Source organism: Dermacentor variabilis, chromosome 10 (assembly GCF_050947875.1).
Source record: "Dermacentor variabilis isolate Ectoservices chromosome 10, ASM5094787v1, whole genome shotgun sequence".
NCBI classification, from domain to species: domain Eukaryota; kingdom Metazoa; phylum Arthropoda; class Arachnida; order Ixodida; family Ixodidae; genus Dermacentor; species Dermacentor variabilis.
The window spans coordinates 69,504,474-69,522,377 of NC_134577.1; the positions used below are offsets into that span (position 1 = coordinate 69,504,474).

Consider the following 17,904-nt stretch of genomic DNA (forward strand, 5'->3'; position numbering starts at 1 on the left):
ATTGATTCATAGTGGAGGAAACGAACTAGGAAGCTTGCGAGAAAGTATGCGACGGGTATGGTGAGCAGCATGGCAACAAAGAATGTCAAGCGGAAAGTCAGAGAGCCTGAAATAATCTCATGGCTGGCGGCAATGGAAAAGAAACCTGCTAAGAGTAACTACTTAACAGGAAAAAATGAAATCAGGAAAGAAACAATTTATGATAACTCAAAGGGAAGATCGTTACTTTTCGAGGCGAGATAAGCATGCCTTAGAACACGCATGTACTTATAAAGCGAGACCCAAGAAGGAAGAAGCATGTGCTTGCTGCGGTAAAGCTAGGGAAACGATGGAGCAGGTTTTATTGGAATGTGAAGACGTCTACCCAGCGGTCGATTTAGGCACTTCTGACCTCCTTGAAACCCTTGGGTTCAACGAGAGCAGGGGGAAGTAAATAGGTACGCAATAGAGACTATAGGAAAATTGGTGGAAAAGTAAACAAATGGCAAACAACGGAGGCGTCAAAAACAATGTTCCAAGAATAATGAAAGTTCGGTGATGAGAATTTTTCGTTAGTTCTTTTTCTTTCCTTCATTTTCTTTTTTCTATACATAGGTAGGACATTACGCAATATAATGACAAGAGCTTGGTGGCGCAACCCATCATACCGTTCCAAAGGGGACGCTCATAGCATCCATCCACCCAGCTTGCTGCTCAACATGGTTCCCTACCATGGTTCCCTACATAGAGTATGCTTTCCTACCACCGTGGTCCCTACGTTCAGTGCATTAGCAGATCGGCTGCATCGTAGCGAAACCCAGGGCATGCGCGTTGAAGACCTTAGCTTTTCGTTTTCTACGAATACAAAGCTTTGTTACCGAAGTGTTATCGTTCGCTTATGTTCGCTTACGTTCGTTTTATCGGAACAGCGGTCCGGTATTTCGGCGAGTGTGCTCGATGACGTGTTGCTTCTGAGATCATGCCCAGTGCCTTGAGATAATCTCAGAATTCACTTATTGCGAGAAATAAATACTATGTTTTAGTCGTTACGTTGCTTCGAAAATTTTTGCATGCGAACCAACACGGTTATAAACCGTTACGGATAATTTTATTTTTCATTCTGGAGCAAAACGTGAACGGAACTTTTTTTCGGTGGAACGGAACTAAAACCAGAAGGAAAATACTTCGTCCCGACACCCCGGCAGAGTGGCCGAACACTTCGGCTCACAGATTCAAAAGCCTCTTCAAACAGCTGATGTAAAATATATGGTTATGGTATCAGCGGTGTTCGGTAATGAGTTCTCTTCTGTCACAAGGATAATTTTGTGTACTGGTAATTTTGTGCACTAAATTAAAATTTAGTGCACAATATTACCAGTACACAAAATTAGAAGTGAAAACTGAGCTAGTACATCGTACAAAGACAGCGCAAGCAACACGACACGAGAAAGAACGGATGGGAATGGGATATGTGTCATGTTATTTGTGCTATTTTTGTACTATGTACGCATGAAGCGCATAAAGGCTCCCTAATATCTCCCAAAAGTGATTTGAAAGAACTTTTACCGTTTTTCGTTCTACGCCGTGGATCCTTGCCTGAGTACGGGAAGGATGCGTGTTGCTTAACTGTGTCATATCCTTCTGGTACGGAACATGTTTGCTTACTTGAATAAGTTTGAACAAAACAGGAACTAGAAAACTTGAATTGCCGACACAATTATAAAAGAATGTATTGCACAACTGCAGCAGACGACGGAGGCACTGATGCTGGTACTACTGGGACCCCTACAAGCGTCCCGCGCGAACGAACGTCTGAATGTGTTCTATCTTCTTTTAAAAACAATTTTTATAATAAAATACAATAAATTACCCAATAAAACTTGATATTTAGAGCATATTGAAGATTTTTATTACAGAAATATTTTTATTTGTGTCAGATTTTTTACGCCGAAACTTTACGTATTACGCATCCCCCACCAGGGCGCGCGTAGAGGCGCATTCAAAATGGCCGCTTCCTAAAAAGCGTTGCTGAGCGGAAGATGTGCATGGTTTCTTATATTTTCGGTCGCCCCTTTTAATTTGACCGCGCCCACCCGGCCGTCGTATTCACGGGAGCAGCACATCACATCTACAACTTCTCAAACCTCACCCGTTATTGCTCTGTGTGCGTGCCTGTGTGCACAACTTTTAACACCGTCCCCCCCAGGCCATGCCCCCGTTCACGCGAGGATCACGGCGAGACGTCGTCCTCCGTCAGTCATCGTTGTCGGCGGTACTCGGTGATGAGGCGTCACCGCCCGTTAACGACGGCTCGCGAAACCTTTGAGAGGCGCCGTCTTAGTGTTTGACGCGTCCGCGTAGTCCCTTTCCTTCTTATATATACCGTTCGTGCGTTCCCGAACTTTATTTTTTCACCATGGATCAGACAGAGAAGAACGTTCAGACGTTGTACAGCATGGGATTCGTGGACATCGAAGAGATCAGGAATGCGCTTCGCATCAGCCACAACGACCTGAGCGAGGCCGTGGCCATCCTGACCAACGATCAGGTGCGGTACGGACCGTACACAAGCGCCGGCACGTCCGAAGACGTCGAGATGAAGGACGTCACGTCTACGGCTCTCGTGCCCACCGCAGCCCCGCCTCCCTACAATTCGCTGCCGGACGCCAAGGTAATTGGCCGCTCTCGGGAAGTGTCCGCACGCTCCTCGTCGTCGTTCTCACGCGCGTGGCTCGCTTCTTTTTCTACCCCCTCTCTGCTTTTATGTCTTGCCGCTGCTGTCCTCTCCTGCTCTACAGTTTGTCCTCGCAAGGCGTGCAGGCAGGGTGCTGTATGTACAGCCAAGAGAAAACGCCATCGTTTAATTCTCGCTCTCCATTGTGCATTCCTACCATTTTTCTTTTATATCATCTGACTACTTTTTTCTTCTTCTTTTTGGATTGCCAGCCGAGGTGGTCGACCTTGTGCGACGCCGTCGCCTATTCTACTGCTAGGCGATGCCCAGCACAGTGCTGTCTTCCTAAAGGTAGCTGCAGTAGTTTCCCGGAAGGAGTTTGTTGTCTGCTCTTGCTCCTTTCGCGAGGTTGCTTTTCTGCCTCGTATGCAAACCTGTGAGCCATCTCGAAAGCCAAAATTCAGATTGTGAAAAAGGCTCGGAGATTTCGAAGGCTGCCGGAGATCCTTATCTCGGTCGCACCGTGGCCAAGCAGGTTACCTTATCGAGTAGCAATTCATTCTCATTTTGTTCGTGTGGCCGTAAGGGATGTCTATCACGAATACCCGAGTTTCGCAAACAGGAACTATGGATGCTACAAATATGAAACTATGTATATCTATCACCTCCTCCCTGCCCCTGACACCTACCTGTGCTAACACGACTAAAGAACTAAGCGCTGTGATCAGCAGAAACTTACATCTGCAACTTAGAGCAACTTAAATAGCGCATCAACAGGTGGGGCTGAATGCAGTAGAACAGCACATTGCATTTGTGTTCAGTACGTTGCATGTCGAAGTAATGCCCCTGTCAGGAGGGCAAGTTTCATGTCACTTTGAGTGAGTGCACTTCATCATTTGTGTCGCATGCAGGCTGTTAGACAGAACGGTTTAGTGACACGCACTGTAAAACACCTCACAGCGAGTGTGCTCGTCGAACTACACAGCGTCTAACTGTGTAGGCTTGGTAGCAGTGCTTCAAAAATAAGTTAAATATACTCAATGTGAGGTCAGCTATTGCCCTTGCACTACCTTTATGTGTGTGTGTGTGTGCAATTTCAATTGTTATAAGCATGACCATGCTACATGAAACCATGTGCAATCAACATTGCCATTTTTCTTCTCCCTCCCTTGATTGCAATGCTGTCTTGTACTATTAGATCGGAAGATTTAATTGTGTTAATTCATCTGCTCGAATTACTTTATTGACACTAAACTTCATACTAACTACTGCACATAATAATGCGGTGTTATTTTGCAAATATTGCCTAAAATAACAAAGATAACATTAACACTGATATTCTCACCAACGTTGCCATTAAAGCCAAGGGACACTTTCCTTTCTCATCTAGCAGCGCACCACTAATGTGACACTTTATAAGAGCACACTCAAAGTGTCACTAAGTTTGCTCATCTGACTTGAGCATAAGGCTGCATTACAACTGAAGGAAGTTGCCTTTCTGCTGCCCTCTTCAATTGATACAAAGCTCTGTTGGAAATATGACTACTTAGTTGTGCTTCTTGTTTTTTTTCGGTACTTATGCAAACACATTTTCTTTTAAACAAACAAGTGTTAATTGCTAAAGAACACTTGTTTTCTCTTGTAACTTCATCTTGTTTTGGTTCATGGAACCATTGTAAATATAATAGTAATCCTCCATAGATCACAAATAGGCATTTGATTAATTCAAAATACCAGCAGTCATGGAGAAATTTCGTGGTCAAGGAGTAAAAACCTATGGGAGTATCTTAGGAAATACCCACAAACATTCCACAGTTATCATAATCCTTCGCAATAAAAGCAGAAAAGTACCGAATAAAAAGGTTGTCCGACAAAAGCACACATTTTCTCGAATGCTCTTCACTACATGCTTGGATAGGGGAAGTATTTAAGCTTTTAGGCTTGGAAAGATTAGGTCTGATTATCAATGGAGAACATCTCGGCAACCTGTGGCTTACAGCTGGTCCTGTTCAGCAACACTGAAGATGATTTGCAGCAAATTATTTAAGAGTTTAACCAACAAAGCCTAAGAGTAGGTTAGAGGATTAATATTCAGAAGACTAAGGTAGTGTCCAGTAGCTTGGCAACTGGCAAGAGAACAAGAATTTCTTGAGATTGAGATTTGTGCAACCTGTTCTGTGAATCTCATATTGGAGCAGCTCATTGTATTCTTCAGCGTTTAGATCACTCGTTTAAGTACATCATATCATCATTCACCACTTTGTTTGACAATATACCATTGGAATAGACTACTAAAAGACATTGTATCATCCATTAATCATGACGTTTTTCTTTGTGAGGGAAGCTTTTCCTAAATGTGTGATTATTTGAAGTGTTAAGTACTTTCTCGCAAATGTATTATTTCACTGTACCTTAGTTATGTTCTTCGTACCTTTATTATTGTAAGGGACTTGAGATGTTCGGTACTAAGCAACAAGTGATTAAAAAAAAATTATAGGCATAGTAACATGGAGAGAGCAAGACAGTGGTATGCATTAGAGAGTAAACAAATGTAGCTGATCTTAATTGAGAATAACAACAACAAACGGAGCTGGGCAGGCCATGTAATGTGTACAGCAGCTAACCAGTGGTCAATGAATGTTACAGAATAAGTGCCAAGACACAGGAAACACAGTGGAGGACAGCGTGGGATTAGATTGTGTGATGAAAGTTGGAAGCTTGCAGGCATAGGATGGGGTCGGTTGGGGGAAGTCAACCTAACTTCAGAGGTGTACGTATCCACCAGCATGGAAGGCGACAAGAATTTATGTGGGGTGTGTGTGTGAGCACAGTTTCGCCAACAGGAGGTTTTCGGCCAACCAAACGAGTAAGGTATTTTTTCCTAGTTCACTGTCCCTGCATTCTATTCACCTACAAATCTGTTTTAACTTGACATATGTGATGAAATTGGGAAGTTTGCAAGCCCAGAGTAAAGATAGCTGATGCAAGACAAGAAATTGGACATCTCTGGTAGAAGCCTTCAGCAGATGTAAATAAGGCTGATGATGAAGCACAACCATTATTATCAGCCTAGTAACATGGCAGAGTTGAGGATGAGGACTTGGCATGACAGTGTCGGGATGATGAAGACAATATGCAAGACAAAAGAAGTGGACACAGCAAACTGAGTTTCAACTTTCTAGCTACTGTTGCAATAAAAGAAAGATTGTGTTCTTCGGTTCATGGGTACCACAGCATCTACTGAGGACTACGACTTCTGGCAGTATTTGTGGAAGCAGTGGCATGGCAAAACAGAAGTCAGCCTATAGCTTGCTAAAGGATGGCAGTGTTCTTTGTCCCTCACATATTATTTCACAGACGCATAGAGGTCTCATTCATGGGAAACATCTTTTTATTGTAACAGATTCTTCACGACTGCCAAGAGTATTTAGCAGGGTTTCATTGCATGGAGTTGTCTAAGCTACACTTTCTTGCGATTTTGTTTCTTAATCTTGTTTCGGGATGTGCAGCCATGCTCTCCCAAGCCGGACTATGGAAACTCGGCGTTTCCTCAGACGAACCTTTACGAGCTGGAACAGCGGGTCTTTGTGGACCAATGGTCCATCCCATACAAGAAGGACGAGTCGCTCGCCAAGTGCCTCACTGCAGCTACTAACCTGGCCAAAGAAGGTAACTGTTAAAGACAATATTGTTTGACTTCTCGGTAGCAGCAGTATCGCCCTGGGGCTGTGTTTTGAATGTAGTGCTAAGAGAAGACATTATAGTGTTGACCCTCTCGTACCCTAAACTTTTGTCTTACATATATTCGCACTTAGTAGCCAGAACTACTGACTCAAGTCATAGCCATAGAAGGGTTTATGTAGCAAACTATGTCTGTAACCCACCTGGCCTTTGGTAGCTGGCACCTCACCTCAGGAGGTATCATCCTCTCTGCTTGAACAAGGTTGTACTATCCCACTCAGCGTGAGCGATGATGCACGCGAGTGCATGGCAAACTGTGCTCGCAGTTTGCACTGGTGCCTACCTGCAATATGGCTGCGACGCAAAAGAAAAGAGGCTTCAGCTGTTCTCGTATTGCTCATCGCCCCTTGATGGCTGCATTCACCCTCTCTCTCCCAACTTGTGCACAAAATCCTGGTCTCACGGAAATAAGAACAGATGGTGGCCACCTATTGTGCAAGCTGTGAGTGGCCATCTGTATAACAACACAGCAACAGATTAAAAGCACAAGATGAGGACAAAGAAACTGACTGGACATGCGCCGACTTCCAACTACCGTAAAATCCTGAGAGATGCCCCGCCTCCAAAAGATAACCCACCCCTGTTTTTGGCATGATTTTCTAGTTTTATGAGATGACATGTGCCAGTTCCTGTAGGTACACTGAAAGTTGGCCCACCATATTTTCACTAGATTTTCTCTCGATTTTAGGTGGCCTATCTCTCGTGATTTTATGGTACTTAACTTTTTTTTTATAGGGACAGTAAACATAGTTACAGAATAAGCATGAAAAAGCTTACACAATGACTACATCTATCCAAACAAGCAGCTTGTCAAACCAATATGATGAGCTCTTAGTGAATGTTACATGTCTTCAATGTGTGGTACCTAAAAAGCCATAGCTCTTTTCTTGATAAAGAAACTGAAGTAATGCTAACGTGTACTGTGCCATAACGCATAGTTATTTCGTAACTGCTATATACCATTGCTGCGAAAAAATAAAGTAGTTGGAAATCGGCACTTCTCTGGTCCCTTCCTTCGTCCTCGTCCTGTACTTGCACTATTAATCTGTTAGGGGGAGTTACCGACTAGCCCAAACCAAACCTCTGTAAACAAAGATCAAATTACTGGAGAAATATATGATGTGATCGCTTACAGCAAGAGAGAAAGGGGTAAAACAGGCATCAAGGGGCAGTGGGTAATATGGCAACAGTGCAATGCACTCCTTTTAAGTCGGAATCATAGTCGAGTTACTATCCAGCCTAGGAGGGCACCTTGCCATGTTGTCCAACATTGTGTGTGGCTCATATTAAGCCAGAAAATACCTTCTGCCTCATGTGGTATGCTATCATTGGCACTTATTATTCCTATAAAAGTGTTTTACAGTGCTAAGATGCTGCAGTCATTTTGTCGTGCGTTTTGTCAGAGCACTCTCTGTTTAGCTTAACGTTTCTATAAGAAACAGATATCCACACCCACTTCTTTTTTCCCATCTTTGCAGGGCAATGTGAATCAAACTCTGATTGTAGGAACTTCATGGAGTCATGCATGCCTGAGTGCTTTCGCAAGGTAAGCATATTCTCTTCTCATGTTCATCCACACCAATTCTTTTATTTAAATTTTTTTACTTATTGTTAAAGATCTGGGCATTTCATTGATTAGTTTCCTTCTGAAGTTTAAGATAGGTATTTGTCAAATACAAAGGTGAGTTGTAGAAGTTTTCAATGTGTAGCAGATGTACTAGCCTGTGTGCAGATGTCGTAGAGATAAGAAAAAAATATTTATAAAAGCAAGCATCACTTTGTATAGATGCAAAAGTAATCCCAGTTCATGATAAAGTCAATTGAAATAGAATTTAGGTTTCAGTGTCTTCTTAAATTGGCACTTGTGCCTGGTACCATTATGGCATTGTGGCTGTCTACCTTGTGCTCAAAAGTTAGTGAAAGCGTGAAATGTTTGCACAGTAAAACCTGGTTAATATGTAGCTGCTTAATAAGTAATACTGGTTTAAATATAGTAGCGATGAGTCCTGCATCCTGTCTGCATTGAATTTAATGTATTGGCTGATCGCTTAAGCCATAGTCACTTATTGCATACCGAATAGTTTTGCGTAGTATTTACATAATTTTTCGGCTCATACAAGCCCAGAATCTGGAAAATGTCATGCGCGCAGACCATAGATATTGAAATTGCGGCACGCTGGCTTTTCACGGACAGCAGTCCCCACGAATGGTGACTTCGAAGCAGGGTGGTCATGACATGTTTCCTGCTCCCATACCTTCTGGCGCTTCTACATTGTTCACAATGACGATGTGGTCTGCAACGCGTCGTCTTGCCGTCTGCAACGCGGCACATGCTTTTACCACCATGAGGGCATTCGCAGAGAAGTGGGGCCTGATGGAGAAACTGGTTTGCGGCTTTGCTGAGTTTGAAGATGCCGTCGTCGTGGCAAGGCCACCAAGGCGACAAGTGAAAAGCACACTTTTTGCAACCCGCTCGCAAATAAAACTTGTCCTCGTGTGTGTTTGAGGGAGAATTACGACGTAGTTCTTTTCTCGCCGGTAGGTCTATAGCCGCTCATCTGCAATTGTCAGGTAATTAGTACATCGCTTAGTGCACACCTGATCCACGTTCCTCGCCAGCTACGTGGTAATGAGGCTTTATTGTAATTTGTTTTGTTCCAAATGCTAGGATTTTCGATCTCTAATATCTTACTTATTCCTCGACACACTTATGATCATCTGGTGAACCTCACAACCTTTTTAATGCAATATCAGTTCTTAAATTTAAACGATGAAGAGCATTCCTTTCTTCAACCCTAGCCGTCTTTCTAGGCCTGGATGCTCAGCCTCATAGCTGCAGTGCTGAAATTCCACTCTAATGCAAGCAATGCCTGCCCTGTCACGTGTGTCTTGGTGTCGATTCCTGAGTGGTACACCGATTTTGTTCCAAGTCGCACGAGATGAGCACATTGGAATTATGTGATTGTTGTATGTCGTCACATGTACTGCTGTATTAATCCATGCCACGGCATGTCACTTTAGCAGTTCTTATGGCTCCAGAGAGGAAGCACACAGCCACTTCAGAAGGGATAGCAGAGTGAAAAGCACAAAATTTTGTCAACAAAAACATAGTTGTCAAGAGGATTGGAGTAAAGGCAAACACTTGCCTGGCAAAAACGTCAAAACGTGGCTCTGCAAAGCACTGCTGCTTTGCGTAGAAAATTTTAAATTCGAATGGTGTGCATCATGCTTTAGCATACACCGTCTGGTCTGCCTCCTACTTACGGTCATGGGCAGTGAATCAGCTATGGAGCACCAGAGTCGCCACAGAATCTAGCCGCAGTAATCGTACACAAACCAATGAATCCTATTTATTTCTTCTCCATGCACTGTAGCTCTAACTGTTATCGCATTCTCATGGATAGGCCTCAAGGATGAATTCTGCAACTTTAGTTTGTTTTTTTTCATTCAAGAGCGCAAGCAGATCGGCAACAGTCACATGTAGGATAGTACTTGCAGCACGTTTTTGGTCAGTGAAATTTTGAACATTCTCTTTTTTTTCCTCTGTCTTCCTCTGCAGCTCCTAACAGCACTTGCAGTCCGTAACTGGGCGCCGGATGTCCAGGAAGGCGTTTACAACATGCTCATGCTACTTATTGACCTGACTGTTGAACGGCTCAGTTACAACCCCATCCCGGAGAAGCTTCTCTCCAATGTGCTCACAATGGTAAGTCGGAATGCAGCTTTGCTTTGTAACACTGACACTGTGAGCGTTTCGTTGACCATCTGGAGAACCCTTGCAGAAACAGTTCATATGAACCGTGTATGCAATTGACGTCCGTTACTTTGGCCCTGACGGGACTGGTGAAATGCATTGAATTATCTCACGGGTTCAATTAAACAAGATGCAAAAAACAAACGAAAAACAGCAAGACGCACTGCTGATTCATTTGACTGTATTCGCCCAATTCTAAGACGCTCCCAAAACAAACATGTACCCATTTTTATGTTTCCAAAGCAGGAAATTAATGTAGAAATTACATTAAAGCTACTAAAAAAAGTTGAAATCTAACACACCCAATTATTTACTAGAGAGAAATGGGGGAGGGTGTAATATGGTGTTGCGCACTTGTGACCAGCTTTTAAAGTCAGTTTTGCTGCAATATATCCCTGTTAAGTGGCAAAACAAATGCAATAAAGACCGGTTTCGTTTCGTATCCGATTGCACCATACACACAATTTTCGGCCCAAGTTATCTGAACAGAAAAAAGAAGCATGTGCATTGGAATCAAGACAATGTGAGCTACTGTTATTGCTTAAAAATGCTCGTAGGGCAGGCTGAAGATATGTGTTTTCAACAGGAGATGACATGTGTTCACTGTCATGTGACACACATTCACTGTCCCCTAAGCTCAGCTGAGACAAATGCTGCTGTAGTAGGAGTTGCTATAGGGGTCACATCAGAGGTCGGGCAAGTGTGTGCTGGCTGGTCAAGTTAGATTTTTCCAGTGAAGACCAATTTCAGGGTCGAAGTAATGATAAGTTGGGTCCGAAGAAATGCATCGGTGCTGGCCGGGACCTCGGCTTGGTATCAAATTAACCAAAAAATTGAATTAACTGCAGTCAAATTAACGGAAGTTTGCTGTACTCGGCCATCACTGTGTGATTTTGGGCCCGTTGTACTATGTTTCACTATAACTCCTTTTTCTTTTTGGTATATATTGAAGGTTAAATATTTTGTTACTTGCTGCAAAACTTTTAAGCAAATAAAGTCATCACTCACATACTTCATCTGCCTTATTCAACAACTTTTAAATTTGAAGTATTGTTTCTTGTGAACAGCCCAACAGACAGAGAAAAAGCTATACTCACAACGGTTTTTGGTTGTGCATGAAATCTTAGTCCTGTGTGTTCCTTGAGCTTTTTTCATGGTCTCTTGGGCTATTTAATCATATCTGAGTTAACCTAATCTCGTTTCTGCTGAAATATTGCTGTAGAACTTTGTCTTGAGTTTTCAGTGATTTACCTGCACCCATTGTTGCCCGCATTCTTTGCAGGCCTTCGATCCAGAGGCCGAGTTTCATATCAAGAACAAAAGCCGGCAAAGCACTCTTGAGCAGGGGCTCGTGGTCTACGCGAAATCGAGGGGATCCTTGGTAAGTCATTTGAAATTTTCTTTGATGCATGCTTGCAAACACTCCTGAATTCAGGAGCATTTAGGCAGTGTTTAGCAACATGGACCACAAATTGTGCCGCAGAAGCTTCGCACCTGAAGCCTTTGAATTCATTCATTCATTCATTCATTCATTAATCCAAACCATTACATTCATTCAGACCGCTACATTTGCCAGAGGAGCATCGTTGTAGGTGTCATAGTACTGTCACTCTCAGTATGACCTGCAGCATGACAGTGCCTGTTGAAATGTTTGTGTATTGCAGGTACTAATACAGTTGAACCACGATAACGAAGTTGTACTTGCAACTGAAAACTTTGTTAAATTGTGAAATTCATTAAGTCACGATCAATATGTTAAGCAGTAAAAGTGACTTCACAGGTTCTCAGAACAGTCCTGATGGACAGAATCGTGCCAGTTTCATGCCAGTGGGATCAAATGCATGCAGTAGAGATGATGTCGAGAGCAAAGCTTCCATGCAGGCTGCATTTACTCCTAGTGGCTGCCATCATATGGCACTAATATTTACTGTGTATCGTCATCATGACTCACTCTTTGCAATGGTGTATTAAGTTGTGAGGCCGAGATCGCCGTAACATTGTTTGCATTAATGACAGGGAGCAGTGCTCTTGTCGTCATCAAGGAACTCGAAAGCACACTTTCGGTTGTTTTTTCATGTTCTGACCGTGTACTGACAAGTTTGTGAGCATACCCATAGGACCACGAGTATGAATGGGGTATACCCAGTGCAGTTTCCATACCAGCACAACAGATAGTGAAGTGCTGTGTTCCATCCGATGTTTTTCGCCACCCATTGGCAACATTTGCTTGTAAAAGGGCACATGTGAGTGACAAATTTACTGTCAGGCAATGTTTTTCTTTACTTTTGCTTATCACAAAGGCTCCAGGTGCATAAGTGTGAGGTGTGTGAAATTTGCAAAATTTAATCTGTAGAACAAAATTGCAGTACTTTGATGAGTTAGGTGAAAGAAACGTATGGTGTTCAGTAGAACAGGGATATGAAAATGAAAAACTTTCATTTTATCACACAGTTTGCTATATTGTACCTTGGCTGTATGATTGTACGATTGACTGTATGATTGACTGTATGATTGGTATGATTGTACTTTACCTGCAATGCAAAAATGACATAAATCTTAAATATATCAAAATCATCAAAGTATGATCACAGTACCAAGGAACAATAAACAACACATGGTACAAAAGTATAAATGTAGGGCAGCTGACAAACATGTCCACATTGTGCCTTCTTATCATGAAGGCAATGTTGAATGCATGGAGAAAAAAATTTATTGGACACCAATAACAATGAATTTGTACAACCTATTTCATCCACTAATTCCATGTTGAAAAGGTGATCTCAAAAATTCAGTGTTAACTTTATATTAGGAATATGCCTAGTAGTGAACCTCATAGCACACTTTACTATGGTTTCCTTCCAGGATCCTTATGGCTGGCTTCTAGATGTTATCAACAAGGTAAGCATTACTTTCTAATTGCTTTGTGTGTTGTCTTGTCCTTGTGCTCTTTGCTTCTGGGTTTGGGAGTCTTATTAATGCTGGCTTTTGGTTTCATCTGTATCTAGTTTGGGAGTCGTGGTGGCTTCGACAAAATATTGGCCAAATTTGAAGAAAACCTGACTGCAAATGTGAGTCCATTTAGCTTTGTTGCCCTTTTTGTCTTGAGTGCTCACAGTGAGAGACTTGTACTTCTGGCGCAAGCAAAATCTAAAAGTTCGCAGTATTAATAAGAACCGCATAAATAACACTGTTTAGCATAGCCAAATCTGTGATTGATTAACCGATCCTGAAACACTGAATGTAGGACTGCTTGTGGAAGTCATCACAGATTTTTATGACTGTTTCGTGCACAGAAGTTTGTTTCTGTGAGACAAACAAATGTCATTGAAAAACGAAAATGGATAAGGGAGACATAAAAAACATTGTTGAATGAAAATGGTAAGATTGTTTGATAAGAAATAAAATGTTTACAGACAGTTGGCAGATGTAGTGACCATGCTGGGTAAGCTCTCTTAACTCGCTGTAAAACTCAGTAGCAGTTGGGATGTTTCATCAAGCACAGAGCGAAATAGTTTCTTTTTTAAACATCTTGAGCTCTATTTTGATATTCAGGAGCACAAAATGGTGGCTATAAAGCCTGCAAAATATTGTCTTGCAATAGGCGACAGAGCAGAACCCCATAGAGGAGCCATTGTTGTGCAAATAGGACAAACAAGAACACAGGAGACAGGGCACTACTACACTCACAAGAGATCTGCATGACAGTAACAGCAGGAAACAGCCAACTTACCTAACGACAATTTTGCACCACAGTGGCTTCCTCAGATGTCAACCAACTTGCCCAACAAGTTATTTCGAGTTATGTTCTAAACGGTGCTGTTGGGGATGCGGGTGGGGCTACGAAGTTGATGTCTGCGTCTGTAACCATTTCTTTTTCGCAGGAGATGGCCGCCCTGCTGAATCCCCTGGCTGTGTGTGCCCAGTTCCTCAACCCGGACACAACGTGCACTCTCCTTTCACCCTGCATGAACAAGGCCATCAGCTACATCAAGGGACTCACGGATGACGATCTCAAAAACAAGGCAGGGGTGAACGCTCAATACACCTTAATTCACACCTCTTTTTGTTTTGTTGGTGTGAGCTTTGGACACGAGTGCGGAGAAGCACCACTGCGCCTCTTAATACTGACAGTGAATGATCACTGTGAGATATAAAATGAAAAATGTTTTGAAGAGGCATCTTGCTCACATAGGCAGGTTATTTCAGACAGAAACAAGAATGTGCCCTGTGAAATGGTGTGAAACTCTCATATTGGTGAAATCAGGGTGGAAAGAATGCAGCAACAGTTTGGAACAGCTTCAAGAGCTGTCAACAGACCAAAGTTGTGTGACGATCAAAACGCACCAGTCAGACACGAGTCACTTCACTTGCACCCGTGTGCTGCCACTATTGCCTAACTTTTTTCACTTTGTTGCTGGTTTACAATCGATTTGCGCAGCCTCAACTGCTCTTTGCACTCACACTTTATCGCTCTAATGGAGCACAGCAGGAAGTTACATTTGAAACCGGTCGAGGTGCCTACTTTTGTTTAAACTATATGTTATCGTAGTCATGACACGATGACGATTGTTACTGGGGAGCTGCCACAGTGGTAACAATGCACCGCAACAGCATGTGAGTGCAGCTGTGTGTGTTTCTGGAACAGCTATTTCTGTGAACGAAATTGCCAGTGGGCTGCGATGCTCATTTGTGTTGTCCGTTGTCTGCAGAACATTGGTTCGGTGACCGAGCTCCTGAAGGCGGTGAAGATGCTGTGCGTCTACTTGTGGCCGCAGGAGATAGCGAGCACGAGCACCCTGTGCCTCGACGTCATCCTGCGCATGCTCAAGTGCTCGCACTTCAACGCTCGCATGAATGGCCTCAAGGAGGTGAGAATGGCTGGCAGGTTCACCGCTGTCACTCAGTGGCTGTGGCATTTTGCCACCGAGTGTGAGATCGTGGGTTCGACTCCCCGCCACAGCCGCCACGGCCCAGTGGGGTCAGATACTAGCAATGCTCGTGTCCTCCCATTGGGTGCACGTAGAAAAGAGAGAGAAAAGAAAAAAGCCGGAATGGTTGAAATTATTGAGGAGCTTTCCGCTGTAGGATCTCTCGCAGCCCCTATAATATTTTGATTTGATCATTGACTAAATCAGTCAATAACCAGCACCAGATGCGGAGGGGTTGTTTCTCATTCAGTCACTTTCAGGGACATATACTTTAAGTACATGTTACTTGTAGGATCTAGAGATAATGGATGGGATGAGAAGAGTTGTGTACATTCCATTTGAGTTATCTTCACATCACATCATTCTAAAGCACATTGACTGCATTTAGGTGTTGCACTGTGCAAACAGGAATGCACATTTGACAGTGACCAGCCAAGACTAATGGATCGAGTTGCTACCCACTCGAAAAGGTTAATCACACCAAATTTATTCTTTACCCAGGCATGCTACCACAATGGCATAAGAATTTTGACGAAAATACAAAAATAACTTTCAGAAAAACATTAAAATACCTTTGCTCTACAGTTAATGCTTTTTTTTCAACAAATATGCCTTTAATGCTTGGACACAGCCTCACATGTATCCAGCACCAGTGCTACTAAAATTTGATGCCGGTTTTGAAGTTCTGCTGTCCCCTGCCCAGAGTGAATTTTTCCTGAACTACAGAGCTTTCTTGGTGAGGTTTTCTTGCAGGCTTCAATTGTAGTTTCATGGCTGCTTTTGGGCGGATGATCAAGTTATATTTTTAGTCACGCTGCACCTGGCAGATTGCTGCAGAAATTATTTGGTTAGGTGCAACTGGGTCCCAAAATTGTATCATAAGCAGTACAGCTAAGCGTAAACTGTGTTGTCATGTGTGTTGCGTTTGTCTACTTTCTTCCCTTGTACAGTTGATCAAACTCATCGACGACTGTTCAGCAACAGGCACTTCATCAAAGGCAGCCATTGATGCCGAGCAGCTGCAGAATTGGATGGCAGAGAACAATGTCCTCTCCATCACACTGGAAAGTGAGTTTGTCAGATGCTACCATGGTGTAACATTATAAGACAGGAAGATGGCTTTACGATTAGAGATGAGGCAGGTGTAGCTCGCGTTATAGGAGGAAAAAGTGGGGGTGGGCAGGTCACGTAATGCACGGGGCATATACTAAGCAGTCATCTACAAAAGAAACAGTAGTGGGCTGCCTGGAGAATGAGATTAGGAAATTTGTAGTCATAAGATGGACTTGGCTCATGTAAGACATGGGTGATTGGAGATCAGTGGGAGAGGCCTTCGTTTTGCAGTGGACATAATATCTGTCGATGATGTTGATGTTAGTAACCAGCTCAGTGGCTCACTGGATGATAGTAACCAGCTCAGTTAAGGCAGTGAGCAGAAGTCATCTTGGAAAATTAACACCAGCAGATGGGACCACAAGGAACAAAAGGCAAAAGACAGATGCAGCGCTGTGTCCATCTGTGGCCAACACCATGCCTGTCTTTTTGGCTTGCTTCCTTGAGGACAGGTCTGTTAGCAGTGCCTTTTCAAGATGATGAATCACCAACTCTCTCAGTTAATGATCTTAGTGAGCATAAAGTTGCAGGTGCGATACCCGATTGCTGTAGCCACATTACGATCCGTGTGGAATGCAATAAATTCACAGTTTTGCCCAAAAGGCGAGTCATTGATAGTGATAGCGAAGTATGAGACAACTACACAAAGCAATGTTCATAGTTCTTTTGACGATGTAAATTGCGGTAAATGTTTGCTTACTAATTAAATTATCAAGCATGATGCCACACACGCACTGGCAAACAAACCGATGCCACTCAATGACTGCAAACAATAGCTGTCAGAACACTGTCGGGATGGAGAGCGGCAGCAGTGGTGAGTGAACGCTTCCATGCTGCTCCTCGCTTCAACTCATCTCCGAAACTTGAGGTTATGCAACATCCCACAGGTGCACAGGAAGACAGCGCACATGACGCCACCAGCCATCTCGGCTCGCCAAGTCTTTGTGCCCACCACAGATTACCTCCAAGATAGGGCACGTGGCCTGCATATACACAAGGAACCCTCGTGCTGCCACAGCCGTGCTAGCAGAGGAGGCACACGCTCACCTGCTACTGGCAGTGAAGAGCAGAGGCCTTTTCATTGCCAGGTTCTGAAATCAAAGATGCCATGACCAAGGGAAGGGTGCATGAAGCACCCTCCCTGTTCCCTCTTCTTTTCGTGTCTCATCTGCCCATGCAGATGTCAGCAGCAGGGCGGTCAGTGCATTAGCCACATTACACTTTTCGGTCCATTGTGCAAACTTAAAGCAAGTCTTGTGAAATGTTACTCAAACCTATAAAAATAGACTGATGTGCATCAAAGAATGGTGTTGGCAATGAGAGGCCACCTTACGATGTTCACGGCTGCAAAGATGGCAGCCGTGAACATCGTTGGTCCATCCCGTAAACTCTTTCATTGGTGAGGTTGCTTGTCCGCTTTCCAAGTACAGTCGACTTCCAGTAATTCGACACTGACGGGACCAATGAAACTGATAGAATTATCCAGCGGGTTGAATTAGACAAGATAAAAAAAATATGCCGACCACCACCATTTTGCATTATTTGCCCAATGCACACACCGCCAAATGAAACGTACACCCATGTGCTATTTGTCCAAAGTAAGAACAAACGTAGAAATTACATTAAAGCTGCTAAAAAATGTAGTAATCTAAAGCGCACCCTATATTTTAGCAAGAAAAATTGACAGTGTATGTGTTGCACAATGGGCGGCCAGT

General features: G+C 43.2%; 1 protein-coding gene across 1 annotated transcript in view; it reads left to right on the forward strand.

Annotated features, from left to right (window-relative positions):
* Positions 1-1,983: 1,983 nt before the first annotated feature.
* Positions 1,984-17,904, forward strand: part of LOC142559292 (ubiquitin carboxyl-terminal hydrolase 24-like) — a 111,988-nt gene continuing 96,067 nt past the window's right edge. Inside the window, exons 1-10 of the mRNA XM_075670909.1 lie at positions 1,984-2,650; positions 6,163-6,322; positions 7,873-7,940; positions 9,954-10,100; positions 11,431-11,529; positions 13,011-13,046; positions 13,154-13,216; positions 14,030-14,176; positions 14,858-15,016; positions 16,027-16,144. Of these exons, the coding sequence (XP_075527024.1) occupies positions 2,396-2,650; positions 6,163-6,322; positions 7,873-7,940; positions 9,954-10,100; positions 11,431-11,529; positions 13,011-13,046; positions 13,154-13,216; positions 14,030-14,176; positions 14,858-15,016; positions 16,027-16,144 (1,252 nt within the window). The 5' untranslated portion in view covers positions 1,984-2,395. The remainder of the gene's footprint in view (positions 2,651-6,162; positions 6,323-7,872; positions 7,941-9,953; positions 10,101-11,430; positions 11,530-13,010; positions 13,047-13,153; positions 13,217-14,029; positions 14,177-14,857; positions 15,017-16,026; positions 16,145-17,904) is intronic.